The 18,461-nt window shown below is 39.7% G+C and overlaps 1 protein-coding gene across 1 annotated transcript in view; it reads left to right on the top strand.

Moving 5' to 3' along the window:
• Window positions 1–18,461, top strand: part of LOC106145688 (spermatogenesis-associated protein 7 homolog) — a 57,878-nt gene that overhangs the window by 19,970 nt on the left and 19,447 nt on the right. Inside the window, exons 5-9 of the mRNA XM_065058443.1 lie at window positions 13,647–13,768; window positions 15,216–15,721; window positions 15,829–15,967; window positions 17,151–17,215; window positions 17,857–17,928. Of these exons, the coding sequence (XP_064914515.1) occupies window positions 13,647–13,768; window positions 15,216–15,721; window positions 15,829–15,967; window positions 17,151–17,215; window positions 17,857–17,928 (904 nt within the window). The remainder of the gene's footprint in view (window positions 1–13,646; window positions 13,769–15,215; window positions 15,722–15,828; window positions 15,968–17,150; window positions 17,216–17,856; window positions 17,929–18,461) is intronic.

Below are 18,461 nucleotides of genomic sequence, written 5' to 3'. Positions count from 1 at the left end.
GTCTGGCTCCATTTGTTTGGTTTGGAAATACTTGTCTTCTTTTATGATGAAGGTGTTCTGAAGAGGCATATATGTGCTGAAAATATGCATCATTCTGGTTAAGATAATAGTGTCTATTATTCGATATCTAATTTGGTATCAAATATCTAATCTAGTGTCTAACTTAATAGCTACTTGGTTCATGTTTGCACAGATACATGCTAACTTGCTGACCATGGGACTCTGGTGTACATATTTCAAGCAACACGGTGGTTGGAGGCATAAATTGCTTTAGTTTTCCAGCCTAAAGTCAGATTAGGCCCTTTAAATTCCTTGCTAATCCACATCTTATTTTTCATTTCCCTGACTGCTTCGTGTACCTCTGGGCATCGGACATAGAACAGTTGGGACAGGTTTTGAAATATGAGTCGGGTTTTGGCCAAACCTTCCACTGCACCTTATCGCCACCTCCTGGCTGAAGCCTGCAGTACCCAAAGGGCAGGCGGAGTCTCTGCTGCCCTTCCTCTTTCCAAAGGAAGAAAGACTGATGAAAAGCAATATATTCATCCCTTTGCCTGGAAACAGAGCATTCACTTTGCAATGAGTTTCATCTCCTTCATTCACCAGGCTGTGAAGCACTTGCTACTTCTGTGTTTGATAGTTACAAACATGGGAGCACACACCACTTCTACACAGAAGCCATCCATTTTAAAATGAGGTTTGAAAAGCTGGAAAAATGAAAGCTCCTGTGTTTCCACAGTGCATGCATAGTGGGAACCATGTATCAGAGACCTGTAATCAGTGGTTGCTCTGAGCAAAGACAGCTCAAAAGCAACGGTGAGATGCAGTTGTTCGAGCAAGACACACACAAGCCAAGAAGGTAAACATAAATCTTACCCATAAAGACTCAGAAAAAACGTATCATATGAGATCTTCAGAACAGAAGAGAAAGAGAACAAGTTTAGGATCATAACACATCACAATCAAAACTCCCTTCTCTTTGTTTTTTAACTCCTCATACTCAATAGTAGGGTTTTTGTTTTTTTCAGTGCTGTCTTTTATATAATAATTTTTTAATCTGTATTTTTGATTAATCACTTTATGAAAACAGTGCTGTGCTAACACAAAGAAATGCCACAGAAAGGTTTCTGAGAATGCTAGTTCGACAGAGATGATCCTAACACCGAAGTGCGTTGAGTAGAATCTCACCTACTTGAGAAGAACAAGAGGACATAAATTTGTTCAGCTCCCTGCATTAGCTACAAGTTTTCCTAGATGATGTTATCAGAGGGAAACATCTATGTTTCTTATAGTTCTTTCTTAAGGTTTTCCTCTTCAACAGCTAAGCAGAACTGTACTGCTGTGGGGAGTTTCTGTTGATTTAGAAGTCCACATTGAGTACAAGGCTCCTGGTGCACAAAGAAGCCATAACATGAGATTCTCAGTCACATCAAGTGAGGACACAATGTCATTTTTGTCAATAGTCTGCTGGGGAAATGCAAATCACTTTTGCATTTAGTATTTCACTGAAAGATACTATGTATCAGCTAAGTACTTTTTCTGGCAGGTTATCTCCAGAAATGTCTGTCTTGGCAATAGAAATTTTGTCCCTTGAAGGACAAAGCTCAAAATTTGAAAGTCACAACGAAAAGGTGCATCAGAACTTATATCTTCAGAAGTGTTAAGGCAGTAGCACAATGGAGGTACAGCTGCTGCTAATGGAGTTGATGTGCAAATCATTTGAGCAGGATGAAATTACTTTATGCCTACAAAAACAGGCTTCTGTTTATCATTTGCATATTCAAAGACACAAAATAAATGAAGGCTGTTGTGCCAGCGTACCAGAATAATAAGAGAACAAAACTAATTTTCTGCTTAGTACAAGATTACAGCATTTTCTTCTTTTCATGTACAATCTTCTCCCACAACAATCGCCCACTCTTGCTATTACTATTTGCTAAGTGTGGTGTGCCTTTAAAACCTTGAAATTTATCAGGACTTTGACAGATACATATTCTGATGCAGTATAATTTCTTATCTGTCATCAATCGATAAACTCAGGTATAACTGCGCTTTCCAAGTGTGCCATCTGTGTTGGATATCCTGTGTTTCAATGGCAGGCTTCAAGAAGAAAATTTGGGTTACTTGATGGTGATGCAGACATATGCAAACCTATTAAAATAAAGAGAAAAACTCAAACAGCTACAAAGATTAGTTCTGAAAAGACAGAAGAAAATACAGTATGCTTTGTTTCATTTTTAAAATAAATGCACTGCGGATAAAACACTATAAACAATTAGCTTCTTTGGCAATCAGAAAATGCACCATTTCACAGCTGCCTATACTGTTGCACTTCAGATTAAGAACTGTGTTGGCAAAGTGGGAGACGTGATACATAAGGCTTTCTCTTGATTGTCTTCAGGTGTATCTCGGATTTTCAATTCCAGGGTTTAGAAGAGCATTGTTTTAAATTTAGTACTTCACTGTGCTTTTTGCTGGTTTACATTTCATGAAGTTACTAATGTTGCAGTTGATAAGAGCATAATTGAATTAGCTGAGTTTGTTTCCTATAGAAAAATCTTTTAATGAACTTTAAAAATTGTTTATAAAGCATTGCAAGTGACAGCTTTCATCAGTTTGTGTGAATGGAATGGAATGGACACTTTCAGTTGGAGGGGACCCACAATGACCATCTAGTCCAACTGCCTGACAACTCAGGGCTGCCCAAGTTAAAGCACATTGTTAAGGACATTGTCCAAACGCCTTAAACACTGACAGGCTTGGGGCATCAGCCACCTCTCTAGGAACCCTGTTCCAGTGTTTGATCACCTTCTCAGCAAATAAATGCTTCCTAATGTCCTGTCTAAACCTCTCTTGTCACAGCTTTGAACCATTCCCACGCATCCTACCACTGGATATCAGGGTGAAATTATAGTTGTGTCTCTCTACTGTCAGAATAACATTCAAAATGCTGTTGAAATTGCACAAACTTATGCCAAAAGTTCAGGAGAAACAGCTGACACAAGGCATCCTGAGCAGTTCTTTCTCTCCAACATGAAGCTGCCTTTGTTATAGCAGTAAAACTGCATCTCTGGTATTCTCCTTCTAAAAATTGTTGTCCATTTTTCAGCTCTCATCAAAGGATGGAAGCATGTATCTTCTCCCTGCCTCAAGACTTGACATATTATCTGGAGATGTATCAGAGATCAGGAATATGGGAGATACTGTTCATCATCATAAGTGTTTTCGCAGAGACAAAATTAAGCAGAGGTGTTTTAAGTCATGAGAGCAGCATGACTTATGAAACTACAATGAAAACAGTGATTCCTTGGCCATCCCAGCGTGGAAAATATCTGACTATGAGAATGTTTACATTTCTTGCCCTCAGCAGAAGCCACATTTGCTAGAAAGAGCATCTAGTGTGTTTAAAAAGAGCATAATGTGAGCTGCTGAACACACTAGTGACCAGGTTTCAGAAGAGTGTGTCAGTGATCAAAAATAAGAATTTATCTTCAATGGAAATTCGAAAGTTCTGGAAATGAAAAAAATCCATTATGAGGCATTGTTTATATTCCAACAAAGGAGAAAATTCAAAATAATTGTGTTTGAAATCAGATACCTTTTTCATTTATACAGCATTGAGCTTGAGACTTAAACTTTCCTATGACATTCAGGAAGTCCTCCAAATTTCTCAGTCATTAGGGATTAGTAATTAACAATTAATTAATAATAAGCAGCTGAATAATATTCTTGGACTTTGGAAGCATGAGCCAGTGTTCCCATGCCAGCTCGAGTAGTCTCTTCCAACCAGTATTTCCATGAAACTGTAATGCTCTGCTCCAGATTCACAGAGCCCAAGCTTGAGTCAGATCTCCTGAGGCTGATCGGCTCAGTAAGAGGAGCAGAAGGAAACCTTGGCTGATGTACATATGAAGCTGTCCCAGATGAACTGGCAGAAAACTAGGAAAAACAACACTCATGAAAGATTAATCCAACCCAGCCCTAAATAGGAGAATCCATAAAGGTAAACAACGCTTCACACAGGAAAATGAGCCACCCAAATCATTAGTCCTGCGGTCCTCAAAATCCCTTATTGAAGTTCAGCTCTTTGGCTCCATCACAGGCTCAGTCCGCCGCTCTGGGAAAGCGTAGTAGTCCAGGACACCCTGCCCTAATTCTCTTGCTCCTTTCCCATTCCAGGAATGAGAGTGACTCCACCAAGGCCTGCTCTGGTGCATTTTTTTTTTCTTTTCTAGTTTTGCAGTGTCTGCTCTGCTTCCATTAGCAGAGCACTGGCACTGTGAAGCTGCAGTAGGAAGTGTTCAAGTTCTTCAAGCTCACTCTACCCAAGTTTAGGAATCTCCTGAAGGAAGACCTAAAGTAAATCTGTCTCTCAGGGCACACCTTTAGGTCTCCATGATCTTGGTCTTAGGGCAAAGCCATTCCTTCCCCTCCCTACTGGTCTAGGATTTGATTGCCATGCCAAAGTCAACTGCTCACAAAGGCAAGATGAGCTTATTCAGACCATTGTATGTTCTGCACAATTCCCTTGCCTATTTATGAGTACAGTGTATACATTTATCCAAAAGGAATTACAATATTATATGTAAATACATGAGTCCATATGACTGTTTCTCATTCACCTTTTAGGGAGTGTTGATCACATAATTGCTCCACATGCTGTGACTCATTTTTATAAATATGAAGCCCAAATGTACATACAAGTGTGTGCAGAAACACATACTTTAGTAATTGCAAAAGAAACAGTAGCTTTCTTTAAAAAGAATTTTATTTTTCTGTGTAGCAGCAGTACACTTAAGTGCTTAGATATGGCACACAGTGGTCTTTTTATAACCTGTGTTTTTTCCTTTCTGATTCTCTGCATGAGAAAAACATTAGCCAAAATAATAATTTCCATTTGAGTTTTTAACCAGTTTAAAATGAAGTTTCTTTGTGACTTTCAAGACCATAACACCTGTGGAAAAGAACAAGTTGTTTCAACAGACAGTTCAAAGACACAAAACTGCAGCATTTTATCTACAGTTTGTGTGAATAATCTATATAAAAATAATTTTATCCTTACAGATGTAGAAGTCTTAGTTGTCACTAATCTTAGCCAATTGAATGGATCATTTAGAAACCATGTGGAAATTAATGTGTTTATATATACAAACATCAATTTTCTATCATTTTAATTTTATGGAGCATTACTGAGATGGTTTCTAATAAAAAAATCTGCAGTCTGTAAAAAAGAAATGTGTGTATCACTGCTGCAAGGGAACTGCAATGAAGGGAATATCAAATGCATGACTACACTGCGTCATTCAGCTATCAATGATTGAACAACTAGTCTAGTTCACAAATTCTTCTTCTCACATTTGGAATCCTATGCTGGTTTGACTGTAAATGGGTTAATTTTCTTCGTGCAGTTAGAAACATTTCTTTTTCATATCTAGCATGCTCATTATTTGGACTTAGTTTGAGAACAAGCAAACAGCACCCCAGAGTTAATGTTTTTAATTGCTCCGGTCTGAGAACCAAGGACATTCTGAGCGCGCTGCCCACAGGTGTGAGGCATTGAGGAAGGGGGGGAAGCTTGACTGACAGCCAGACTGATCAATAAGAGTATTCCATCCCATTAGTGTCATGCTAATTATTTAAGGGGAGACTTGGGACCGCTTTCTCTTGCCTTCTCTTGCTATCGAGCTGGGGGAGTTTGGTCAGGACTTTTACCTCAGCCTTTTGCCATTTTACAGAGACCTCTGGGCTTTTCTGCCTTCTTTTTTCCCCTCTCTTTTCTCTCTCTGGGATCGGCTTTAGGACCAGGTGTGGCTTGCTGGGACTGGCTGCTCAGTCGTGGACAGAGTTTGTGAGGAATTGCCTCGAGTATCTTTTATTTTTATTGTATCTATATATATTTACTAGTAGTGTATTAGTATTTTGTTATTTTATTAAACTGCGTTTATCTCAATCCAAGTTTCTCCATTCCCTTTTGATTCTCTCCCCTATTTGGAGGGAGTGAGTGAGTGGCTATCATGGTTGTGTTTCTAGCTTGGGTTGAACCACAACAGCTGTGCTGGCAGCTTCATTTGCGATCTGAGTCCCTTAGTGGCGACCAATGTACAGAGTAAAGACCATCGTCTGGGACTACCTGCCCAAAATGAGGCACCAGCTAGAACAGAGTAAACGTGTACAATCATCCTCTTGTATAGGGAGGAAATTATGACACCAGAGATTAATTAACAAACCTGTGATCACACTGGAGCCTGTTGTAGAGCTGAGAACTAAACAAGAGTTTTCTAAGTCTTACTGCAGAACTTGAATGACAAAACCATCCTTCCCATCCCTTTCAGAGTCAGTGCTGTGGCAAGGAGTATTTGCAAGAGCAGAGGAAGAAGGTGGCAGGAGGTGCTGGAGGATGCAGCAAGCAGGAGTCTTATCATAACCATTGTGTACCAACTATTCTAACTTTGCATTCCTACTCCGCTGCCGCAGGAAAAAGCAGCAATCAGTCAGCACTTTAAACAGGGATGAAGCATCCTGGCATTTCTCTTGTGCTCCACCTTCTAGAATTCCTTTCCTCCTTGAATTCCTCTGTACAGCATCAGTATAAAAATGTGCCTTTTTCCCTTTAAAGTCTTTTACATTCCTGGCAGTCGTCTGCAGGTAGATGTAAGTCTGCTACTTCTGGCCTTACTAGCAATGTCTCTTCATCACAAAATGTAGAATCAGTTCAAATAATGAGTGGCTTAGCTGTAGGAAATTTCCTTTCCCAAAGTAATAGAAATTCTAGGAAAAGTTTTTGATCACTACTTGGCATAAAGCAGAGTTGACAATTGAGCATCTCTCCACCTGTTGCCTTTCGGCATGAGGTGAGAAATGAAAATCTGTAGCTTGGCTGAAGGGGCTTTACCAATTTTTAGTAAATTAGGAGATCAGAATCTCAAAAAAACAAGGGCAATGATGCTGGACATATCCTTCTTTCACAGGTGTAAATTGCCAGTATGGATCTGTACTGACACGAGGGAGGGAGACCTGGCCTTTTGTATCAGAACTGTGCCAGAACATGCTTCAGATGAGAACCAGGCTGCAAGAATGGGAGATGCTCTAAGCATCAGTTTGCTCTTATTTGCTTATGTGGAAAGTTGCAAAAACCTAGAGGTTAAGAGCGAGTGGTAGTTACAGAGCTGTGAGCTTCAACTTGTGAATAGATCTTACTTATACTTGCTAAAAGATTGAGAAAAGCGGACTATTTCCCCTGTGTAAGCAAAATAAATATCAAATTTTGTATTTTTCTTCTCAAATAAGATAAGAGAGTGTGTTCTTTCTTTATTCTGATGCGGTCTGTGGAGGAACTGTGTCAAGTGCTGTCAGTTCCATTGATGTCTGTGAATTTCTTACTAAGGCAGACCCAGGCACAGCAGAGGTGGGTTACTCATAAAGATTTCAAGTCGTTCAGAATTGCTGGATTGGGTGATTTGCTATGGAGAGCCAGTTCCTTCTTGCCTTCCTCCTGGGGAAATTCCTGTTAATGTCAGTGTGAGCACTCACATGAGCAAAACGTGCAGAATTTGGCACGGGATTAGAAAACAACATGGCAAACAGTGTTGCTTAGCACAGTTTCCTGATTATATCTGGCATTTCAGAGACTTTTCTTCCCCTATAAAATTGTTGTTATGATAGTATTGCAGCATTTAAATATTAAGACAAATAAAGCTGAAGCAGGGCTTGGGGCTTAAGAAACACTCATGCACTGTAGATTAATGTGCCAACACAGGCTTTTCGTAACTGTAGCTATCATGGGAAAGAGGAACTGAAATAAAATCTGAGCATTTGAGCCTGACTTGCCACTGGTTTCTGCTGAAGGAATAGTCTTGTTTGCTTTGAAATGCCAAAATAAGCAGTCCCCACACCAGACAAACTATTAGCAGTGCAGACTGCAGCATTTGGCCCATTAATGTGAACATCATGAGTAAGTGTCCTTGTATCTCTTTGTATTTCACCGTCTCAAAATCTGAGACTACATCACTTAACAATAGCAGCATAAAATGAGAAAAAAAGAACTTTCAGATAAGTTGGTAGGTGATCCATGAGAAATCACATGTACCTTAGAGTTTCACAGATACAATGAGAATAAAGTGTTGTGGTTATAATCTATGCTGGTTTTCCTCTTAGTCTTCCCTCCATCGCTGTTTTACAGAATTTGGGGGAAAGGGTTTAGAAGCATGTCAAAACCTTATTTATTTACATCCCACTTCTCATTAAACTGATCCAAAGGCTAACTTACCTTGCTATAAGGGACATACACCTTACTTTTAGGACTAATTTGTCCAGACTTGGTAAATCTTTGTTTGATGAACTGTATTGTTTAATTTCTGTTCTGTCTATAGGTGCTTATAAGCTGGAATAAAGTTGTTTCTTAGCCATGCTTTTGAGGAACTAAATACAGTCAGCTCCTTAAATCTGTCACCCCAAAGAGTGTTTTCCAGATTTCATCATTCTTATGGATCTTCTCTGCAGTCCTCCCAATTTATAAATGTTTCTTGAGTAGTAAAGTTTTAGAGCAGGATATATAATTCCAGTAGCAGCCATCCACCTGTCAAAGGCAATTGCAGTAAAGGCTCACTGTACTTAATGTTTGAGATTTCCACTCTTTATATTACACTGGTTTTGGCTACACTGTTGCTGTGGGAATTTACAGGCAGCTGTTTGTCCAGGAGAAGGTGTGAATGTTTATCAGTGATACTGATTCTCAGATAAGACTCACCTTCTCTAAGAGCCTGCATTTTCTGAACAGAGATGTTCTGGTATCCATACTGAGAAGTAAACTCCTTGCCTATGGCTACGTCACAGATTGAGGCAGATCACTTCATTACAATAAACACTCGTTTACTACTCATGAGTTCCTCAACCGTAGTTGCTCAAGCTTTATGAGGAATGACTTCATGTCTTCTCTCAGATAAATGAAATAAAAAATATAATAGTTCAATATAAAAAATGATCCTTGCATTAGAAACACCTGCCTTCCAGGGAGTCCTCACTTCTAATTACACTTTCAGATCTGCCAGCTAGACATTTTGTAAACACATGTAATTTTGTAGTGTTGTAATTTCTTAGTCAAAATGTCATGCAGAACAAAGCCAGGGAGCTTACAGAAGTTGTTCAAACCAACACCTTTATCTCACCAAACCACAATCAGAATCTCTCTTTTCTTTCTTATCATGTTGCCATGATGATGGTGATTTTTTGTAAACTTTTTGGATTGGCATTGTTCATATTATTTACTTTAACTGAGTCATAACAACCATTCATTTGTTATGCTCAGGACTGATATCAGCCTCGAGTTCATTGACCACTTTTGCTCTTCTTTTTCCCCCACAGTCCTTCAAAACTTCCTTGTTGTTTCAAACCTCATAAGGAGTTAAACATCAGCCAACTCTTTTAAAACACTTGGTAGGAATTAAACCAGAACTCCCACTGCGAGCCAAAAATGAAGGCATAAGCCAAGGTGTGGATTCTATTTCTAGCTATAATCACCGAGTTTTGTAACATCTGGTAAACAACTTAGGGGAAACCTGTTCCGGCTTTGGATCCCATGTTCATACTTGGACCATAATGTTCTGTCTTAGACCTGAAAATAACCTTCTGTTTTAGGAGGAGGCAGCTGTGGAATCAGTCTAAGGTGTTTGCTGGCCCTTCTCACTATGAAACAAACAAACAAACAAACAAACACACAGAAGTAGAACTGAAAGGCACTAGTTTTTGTGGGGTTTTTTTAATGGTTTACTTCATTTCATGCTGATTGAGCAATATTATCAGCTAAACTATCTAAACTGTTTATACTGTTTCAAGTTTACACTCCTTTTGTGCACAGGCCTTTCACACAGCAGCAAAGGAGAGACATAATGTTTTATTTACTGGCAGGCCACAAGAGCTGCTAGGACAACAGAGTGGGGTCTATAGTGTCTGAATTGTCCTGTGTTTTTCAAGACCAGATTTCAGCTAAATCTCTTTTATTTTCTGTACTTTTGTCACATGGACAAGATATCATTACAAGTACCAGTGAAATTGTACAATAGTACTGATAAATCAATGCCTGCCACAGTAGGAAGAATGGTAAATTAGCAAATAGATGAGCTTAACAGGAAGGCTGTTGAATACATTTACCTAAATAACTGCTGCACTGGCCATGCCACATGATTCTATTCCCTGGGAAGCAGCAAAGGGGTAATCAGGAGATACTGGCTGTTGTGGGATTCAGGAGAAATGCTGAAACATGACATGCCCCCTTTGCCCTCTGTTAATTATCTCCAGTGTTGGTTTTAACCATAAACCACAGCTAGTTCTTAAATCTGTCAGCTAGGACATGAGATCAGATGGCAAGGGCAGTCTCATTTTTGTTTTTCTAAGAGGAAAAGAAAAAAACACCTATAATTTCAGATAAAAATTTTGCATGTTCTTTTCTTTGCCGTTCCTGGTCATTGCTGGTTATTATCAAAAAGTAATTGGAGAAAGAGAATGGGCAGGTGACCCTTTTCTCTGTATGTCTCTTGCTGATGAGTGGGTCCACGTGGCTGGGCCAGGCTGCTCCATGGCGTGTCCACAACTGACTATCAAACAGACTTGTAAAAAGTACATGTGAAAGCCAAAAATGTGACCTGGAAACCTAAGAATGACTTCCGCTCTTAGCCCCTTCATTCCTGCGTCTGGGTAGCATGCCAGGTCACCTCAGAGAGAGGTTGTTTTAGGAAGAGAAATGTAGGAGGGGAGAGACTTAGGAAGGAAGTGACCTGGTATTACTGGCAGCTGATGGGTGTTGAGAGAAGACAAGATTCTGCAGCCTTGGAAACGTGAGGAGGGGTGCAGGGAAAAATGTGAATGAGAAAAAATAGTGGTGAGAAAAAGGAAAACCAGAGAGATCAGTGCTAGAAGGGGGTGAGGCGTGTAAATCCCTTAGCCAACGTGTCAGCAAACCAGGGTGTGCTGCAGGAGCCCGGGGGCTGCCTCACGTGGCTGAGGCTCATACAAACCCAACAGTCCAGGCAGTGAAACCCGGCGATGCCAGGGAAGGGGAAGGAGAGTTGCTGTGAGACATTCTGGCCCAGGAGCTTTTGCTAACTACTCAAAACATAAAATTGTCAGGCAGTGGAATAGTCCTTGTTTGAACAGGCTCGATGCCATGTAGCATATTTATACTAAAAATATCAGTGAAATACTAGACGAAGTGTGTTTAAAACCTGTGGCTCTTTGACCTGGAACATTTTATTTTCTTGTCCTTGGCAAGGCGTGGTGAAGGCTCAGCCATGGTTCAGATAGACAGTCATTGTCCTGCCTCACCTGCATGAAACGAAAGGGTTGTCAGGCATCGGAACAAGCTCCCCAAGGGCAGTGGTTGAGTCACCATCCCTGGACATGTTTAAAAGACACATAGATAAGCTTCTTAGGGACATGGTTTAGTGCCAGTATTAGGTTAACAGTTGGACGTGATGATCTTGAGGGTCTTTTCCAACCAAAATGATTCCATGAAATGCAGAGAGGCACAGATGTCACTTTTTCCCAAGGCCTCACAAGTCATTCGCACCCCCATGAAAGAAGCCAGGTATCCTGACTGGCGGTGCTGTTGCAAGCTGCCTTATCTGTTGTTTTTCATGTGACTGCAGAATGCAAAGTCTTTAATCAGAATTGGGGGTACTTTGATTGGGCACTGTTGAAACCTAGATAAAAGGGGAAGGTACTAATCTCTGCATGAATGTGATTGAGCAAGTACATTTTGTTATTTGTTCCAGTGAGTTGTATAATCCTGCTTCCCAGTCATCCAAATAGGATTTAGCATTGTCAACATGTTTTTCTTAATAGGATGATACGATGAACTCATGTCCATGCAAGACTGGAAAGCCAGATTACATGCCTCAGGAGACTATATGTCGGTTTTAGCTGTTAGTGAAATCTGGTTTTTTCAACGATCAGGTCAGAGCCTTGAGGACACCCTACAGGGGAATCAACAGGAGATGGTGTGCCCCATACAAGAGCCATCACAAAATTGGGAGGAGCCAACCATTTAGTGCAGCATCTAAGTGGGGTTTAAAAAAAAAAAGTCTCAGTTATTCCTTTTCCAAAAGGAATATTACTTTAATTAGAGCTCTGTGACCCTTCTGCTGATTCAGAAATGCACAATAATAAATTCAGGTCTGTGCATTTCCCCCTCAAAAGAAAACCTTCAATCAGTGCTGCTTTGCCAGGTTTCAACCATTATTATGTCATGGTACTAGCAGGACGCGCTGCAAGTACATGGCTTCAGAGGAGGAGCTGCTTCTTATCAGCAAAATATTTGCAGCATTTTGGGAGCAAAAGTTCTAGCACATCACCACAACTGCATTGTAAGGGGGCCTTAGGCTAACCAAGAACCAGTTGTGCATTTTGTCAGAAATAAGTCAGTATTAGTCACAGTAACAACACCCAGCAGAACTCCCATTTTGCCAGCTCCCCTGAAGCCTTGCCAGCCCCCTGGAATTGCCTGTTCGAGGGGTCTCTAAAGCTAGACCTCTGGGCAAGGAGCAGAGGACATCTCTGCTGCCTGCTTGGCAGTACTGACACGTGCCACCATGTGCCAGAGCTCTATGGGGCAAGGAAATTCTGACAGATGCATTTTCAACCCTAAAGAACCATACATATCTCATGGGACCTCAGTGGACCCAACTTTACCAATATTTTGTGTGTGAAACCTTAGTTTCAGCTAGAGCTGCTGGGGCTATTATTTTTTAAACACCATGTAAAAAGAGAAAGGGGGTTTCTTTGCACATTACAGTTTACATCCCTTTTTTTTGAGGTATTCTGGGAAAGACCACAACAGGTGAAAAAGGTTAAAAATTTTGGTCACGTATCATTCTTGTTTGCATTGCTAAAAGGAAGGTTCTGACAAAAGATGGCAAGTTGTGATAATGCTTTGTGGTCTTGGGCAATTCATATGCCTTTTCTTATTCCTATGTATTCTTATTATTATTTTAAAACAATGTTTTATATGTATAAATACATACTATCATATATAATATTAATTCTTATTATGAGAATAAGTATTGTTATTGCTACTCTCGCTTGCATATTTCCAGTGAGACGGGAAGATCCAAAGGAGTAGGTTTGTTTCTGTCTTTTTGTCCAGGGTGCTAGCAGAAGTGTCACCCTACTCTTTTCAGCCCAAGTTTGACAGATACTGCAAGTACACTTATGTGGCTTTTTGATCTGCACAGACCGCAGTGACAGCCTGACTTGGGTCACCCAACTCTTAGTACATGAACTTGAATCACTACTTGATTGCCTCAGCTTTTCTTCTGTTTTGCCCTGCCTCAGCTTCTGACTAGGGTAGAGGAAAGAGTGGGCAGGAGGTGGGAACAATTGAGATAGGTTGCCATACTCTCTTATCCCTCTAGTAGCTTATTACTGTGTGAGTGACATAATGGAGTCCTGAGCTGCATTTATTTCAAGTTAAGAGGTGTGCTGAGCATGGAAGCATCAAGTGCCAACTCTAAAAAGCAGATTGTCTTCTTTGTCTGCTACTTAGTATTAAGAAGACAGAAGAGCCTTTAGCGGCAAAAAGAATGAAGAGTAATACTCTATGACTTGACCATTGATTAAACTGGAACAGGTTGTGTTTGCTTATTTAACATGTACAGACAAGGATCAGCAGAAAAGAGACAGACTAATTCAAGCCCTTGAGAAATATAAGAAGGATCTTGTATATGGTCTGCCCGCCTCATCATGCAACTCCAGAAGTGTTTCTCCAAGCCAGCAGAAGGTATGTGATATTCTGACAGCACAGGATCTGTCACACATGTAGTACTGGGTCACATAAGAGCCCAGTTTCCCCTTAATTGGCTGTACTCTGAAGAGCTGGGAAGTGCCTGTAACACTTACTAAGTGCAGGTTTATTCAGTGTAGCTCACAATAATTGACTCTCAGTTTTGCAATTTGGCAGCTGTCCTCTCATCTGACTATTGCTGTCCCCACACGGCCTGAAATCACAGGTACTCATGTCATGACAACATGTACATGACTAAAATGTGTCCCTGCACTGACAACATGCTAGTCACAAACCCACACATCTTCTCTTTGCTCCTTTAGCAAATTGAGTTAGAATTTTTAACAAAGTATTTCCTGAGCGCCCAGCAAAAAAATTTGAGCTTATTTATTGAAATAATTTTTTGATGTGTGTGGCAACATTCTTATTAGGATGATTTCTGTACACAACATTTTCAAGAGAACTAAATCCCAATGATTTTCTTACTATTCCCACTGAATGCAATGCAATAACTTCACGTTGTTCTACAGTATCCTCTGAATTTCAGGATGGTGTTTACTGGTAAAAGTAAGACCCTAAAGTAAATAATCCTAATTCTCAGTATTCTGCCAGATACCAGAAAGTGTACAACCTCATGCTACTGTGAGTAAGCCTGTTCTTCACTAAATTCTGCCAGAGGGCCTCACCTCAATAGACAAAGACTTGCAAAACGTTTCATTCTGCCGTAGTCCAGAGTCCCTCTGAGACAAAGATTCCTCAGCAGACTATATTTAGATTGTAAAAATTTATATTTGTTGAGAATTATAGTGGGTTTACCACTAGATTACCAGTGATGCTGTTTATAAAGAATGTGATCCAATTCAAACACCTGCATTATTTTGATTTGTAAAATCTTGCTCCCACTGAGAGAAGCATTAAAATGTTAGGCCACAATTTCATCTCTTGTATTTCTGAAAATAATAGTAGTTCTCTTTGAATTCAAACTCATGAGACAGAGTCATGCCCATACCTGCATGGGCATACAAGGAGAAATAACAGAAGATGCCATCAAAGAAGGGCTGTAAGGTTGCCACTGAGTTCCATAGATGACAATGCACAATATCCAAGGCAGGAAAAATGTCCTGTTCTCCCTCTGTGAGCCCTGGCAAGCAAGATGGGATTTGTGTAGTTTCCCAAGGCTAGTTGTCATTAGCAACCTCAACCTTGTAACAAGAAGGAAAAGGAAACTAGAAAAGGGACTAATTAACTAGCTCTATCGCAGTGGCAGGGTGGCTTTACTCCTAACGGCCATTCCTGAAACTCGGCAAGTCATTCAGACCACTTGAGACAGTTTGAAGACAGGTTCTTAAAATTCCTCCTGTGTGAATCAATTTGTAGGAGACATTGATTTCAGTGAATTTCTTTTGTGATTTTTCTGTTGGTTACTTTGTTCTTTAACTTACAGGCAGGGTGGTCACTGTTGGAAAATGGTCACCTGTATTTGACATCGGGCAGGAACAGCTGCTCCAAGACAAAGAGAGAGCAGGCCCCCTCCGTATCATCTCAGAAGATCACTTCAAAAACTCTGTTGCCAGGTTCTACTGCAAGAAAGAATACCCAAAGCAGTGCTCAGCATGCTTTGTCTCAGACTCCTGTCCACAGCTCTGGTACAGAGAGATCATCTGCTTCACCACTCCAGCCATCTCACATGCATTTAAGCAGTCGTAACATGAAGAAAACATTTGCAAACTCTTTCAATAAAACATATTCTGGGGACCTCCTTAATAAGCATTCGATTTACTTCACAGAAAAGACGCAGTATTTTACCCCTCGAATCTTAAAAACATCACACCAATCTTTTCTTGTAAAATATAGGTACTATAATCCTCCTCCTCCAAAAAAGATCCCCCCTGGCAGACCATCACTTCAATCAGCAGATGTCACTGATGAAAAGAAAAGAGAGTTGCACAGGTACTTCCTCAGTTTGTTTATACATCAGTGCTAAATGTGAAGTAATTTTACTTTCAAACACATCATTTTAAGAATAACTGATTTTCACTGTGCTTTCGATCTTTCAGATTTTTAGAAGATGCACATGTGAGACCACATTCAGATCCTTTTTCCCTGCAGCCAGCTGAGGTTGGTGCAACCAGTTTATTCCAAAGGAAAAGAATGGACCCCACTGTTCATGCAAAAAAGTTGTGTGGAAAAGAGATGGTAACAGAATCAGTGGCTTTGGGAAATATACATTAAGAGCAAAACAAAAAAAAAATTGAATTATCTTATGAAAAGTCATTAAGACTGCAATTGAGAGATCCATATCATGTGTGGCTAGATGGGGTCAACTGGCTTCTGTGAATAAAACAGGAACAGCTAAAGTAACTGGTCTCTCTAAGCAACACAGATGAGGCCTTATGCGATGTGAAGAAGAGTGTATTCCAAATGTGTTCTTCTGACACCAGAGCTTTTTCCTACTTGACTGGCATCTTGCTGCACACTAAACTTTCAAGCAGTCATTCCAGCTTTTGGTTAATTTACAGCCTTTCACTCCATCCAAATAATAACTTGGAGCCCAGACACATCCAGGCGAAGCGCCCATCACGCCGCCCGCGGGCGGTACCGCGCTGTGCCCCACAGGACTTTGGCTGAGGGCCACACTCCATTAGTCACTTGGGTTTTCAAGATGAATGGGGGATGAGTGTAGTGAATTTTAGTGCTCTTCAAAATCAGAGATGTTTAACAGTAGCCAAGGCCATGCATGATAGAGAGGTTTTGTATGATTCCTTGGCCTGCTCACCCCTTTGCAGAGTCAGTATTGAATTTCTATAAAGCCAAGCAAGGCACCACAGGTGTAATTTGTGGTAGCCTTGTGCTACCTGGGACTACTCCATCCCTTGTTCCAACTACTGAAACCTTCATTTTACAACGTTATCAACAGAAGCTCCTTTTCCCATTTGATAACCCACAGCAAAAGCTAATTTCAATAACAATCTGCTTTTCTAAGTCTTCTTTCAAAGTTACACATGTATTTTGCTTGTCCTCTTAAAAAAAAAAAAAAAATTATCTTATTTGAATGAGATCTGCTAATACTTTCTATTTTGTCAGAAATTTTCACTCCTTTATAGCACATGCATCCTTTTTCCCAGGTTATACCTGCTTGTTTCCATCTCTGCCAAGACAAACCTACCTAATAATAATACTTGTTATTTTTTTAGATGAATTATTGACACTCAAGACATTTATTTCTTGGAGCTGGCCTGTCAGTTCAGGGTGATGTTGTTGTGATTTTTTCATGTTATGAAATCAGATCATTCCCCCTGATGCTCTGAATGGAAATCTAAAATGTTAATATGAAGATAATTTTTAAAATCTGTTTTTTCTCTTTACTTCTTTGTGGCAGAACTATGAATTACGGATTTCCAGTTCTGAAAAGCCACTTTCTCCAGGATCACAACTTGAAGAAAAGTAAGTTAAATATTTGTTTTTATATCAAAATAATTTTCATATCAAAATATTAAAGTAGGAATCTAGTGAAAAGTTGAAAACATGGCACAAGAGCCAATTACCAGCAGATGTGTGCAGTGAGGAGAAGGGACTCTGACAGGGATACAGGATTAAGCTACTTGCTTGGGAAGTGTGGGATTAGAAAGTTGGAAAATATTTTCCAAGTCATTCCATCCCCTCTTCCTGTTGGCAAACTAAATATGTTAAGAATAAGTAAATAATAAATAAATTAACAATGTTAATAAAAAATTAACTTCTGATACCTACACTTTGTTTTCTGGAACTATTTTCTTTAACTGATTATTCGCAAAAGGCATAGATATTCTTGATTAATGAAATTAATGGATTAAATTAATAGATCAACATAATTACATAGTTGACCAAGAGAGCTGTGAAAATCAATCATTTGAAAAAGCATTAACCTGGATAGTAAAACAAAATGCAGACTAGTAAACAGGTTCATCACTTTTGAATACGTTGGCAAAATTCTTTGGGTTACTTAATTACTCTCAAACTGCTACCTCTTAACATGATATTTGTAAACCTTATTTGTATTCAGTGTATGTTAAAGAAAGATGCTGACAGCTTGTGTATTTGTATAGAGAAGAAGAGTATCTTCGTTTTCTTCAAGATCTTACAAATGATATCTTGATTAGAAATTGTTATCACAAAGAGTAAGTGCTTTGCATTTCTTATTTATTCCTTTAAGTAGCAAAATTTTGACCAATTATTCAATCAGTGTAAATAATTGGTGGCTTTCATGAGATTAAAGTGAAACTTGAAATTTTAAGTTAACTTGATGAATATTTTTGTGATTGCACCTTACAGGAGTCATTATTTAAACTGAAAATATTTTCAGACAGCCTCGTATTTCCCAGGGACTCCTAGTAGAAACATGGAAACGTCATGTTTTCTGACCCTGTTCTCAAGCTCATTCCGTTATGTAGTACAGTGGGGTGAGAGACATCATTGACATAACACAAGTCTCATTCCAGTTCCCCATCAATCCTGAGCTAGCAAGCCAAGGAACTACAATGAGTCCTCCCTAGCAGAGTGCATCACAGCAAGATTTTGTATTTAGAGTTCTTCCTCCCTCCTATGAGAGCAAAATAAATAATTGCTTTCTTGAGGATGTATGCGCTATCACATTAATGATCCACAGGTAAAGATGAGAGCCAAATGCAGCTGGTGCTGCTGGTGTCTAACT

The sequence above is a fragment of the Columba livia genome, chromosome 3 (genome assembly GCF_036013475.1).
Source record: "Columba livia isolate bColLiv1 breed racing homer chromosome 3, bColLiv1.pat.W.v2, whole genome shotgun sequence".
Classification (NCBI taxonomy): Eukaryota; Metazoa; Chordata; class Aves; order Columbiformes; family Columbidae; genus Columba; species Columba livia.
The sequence above is the reverse complement of the archived record's forward strand: the minus strand, read 5'-3'. Positions and strand labels throughout refer to the sequence as shown.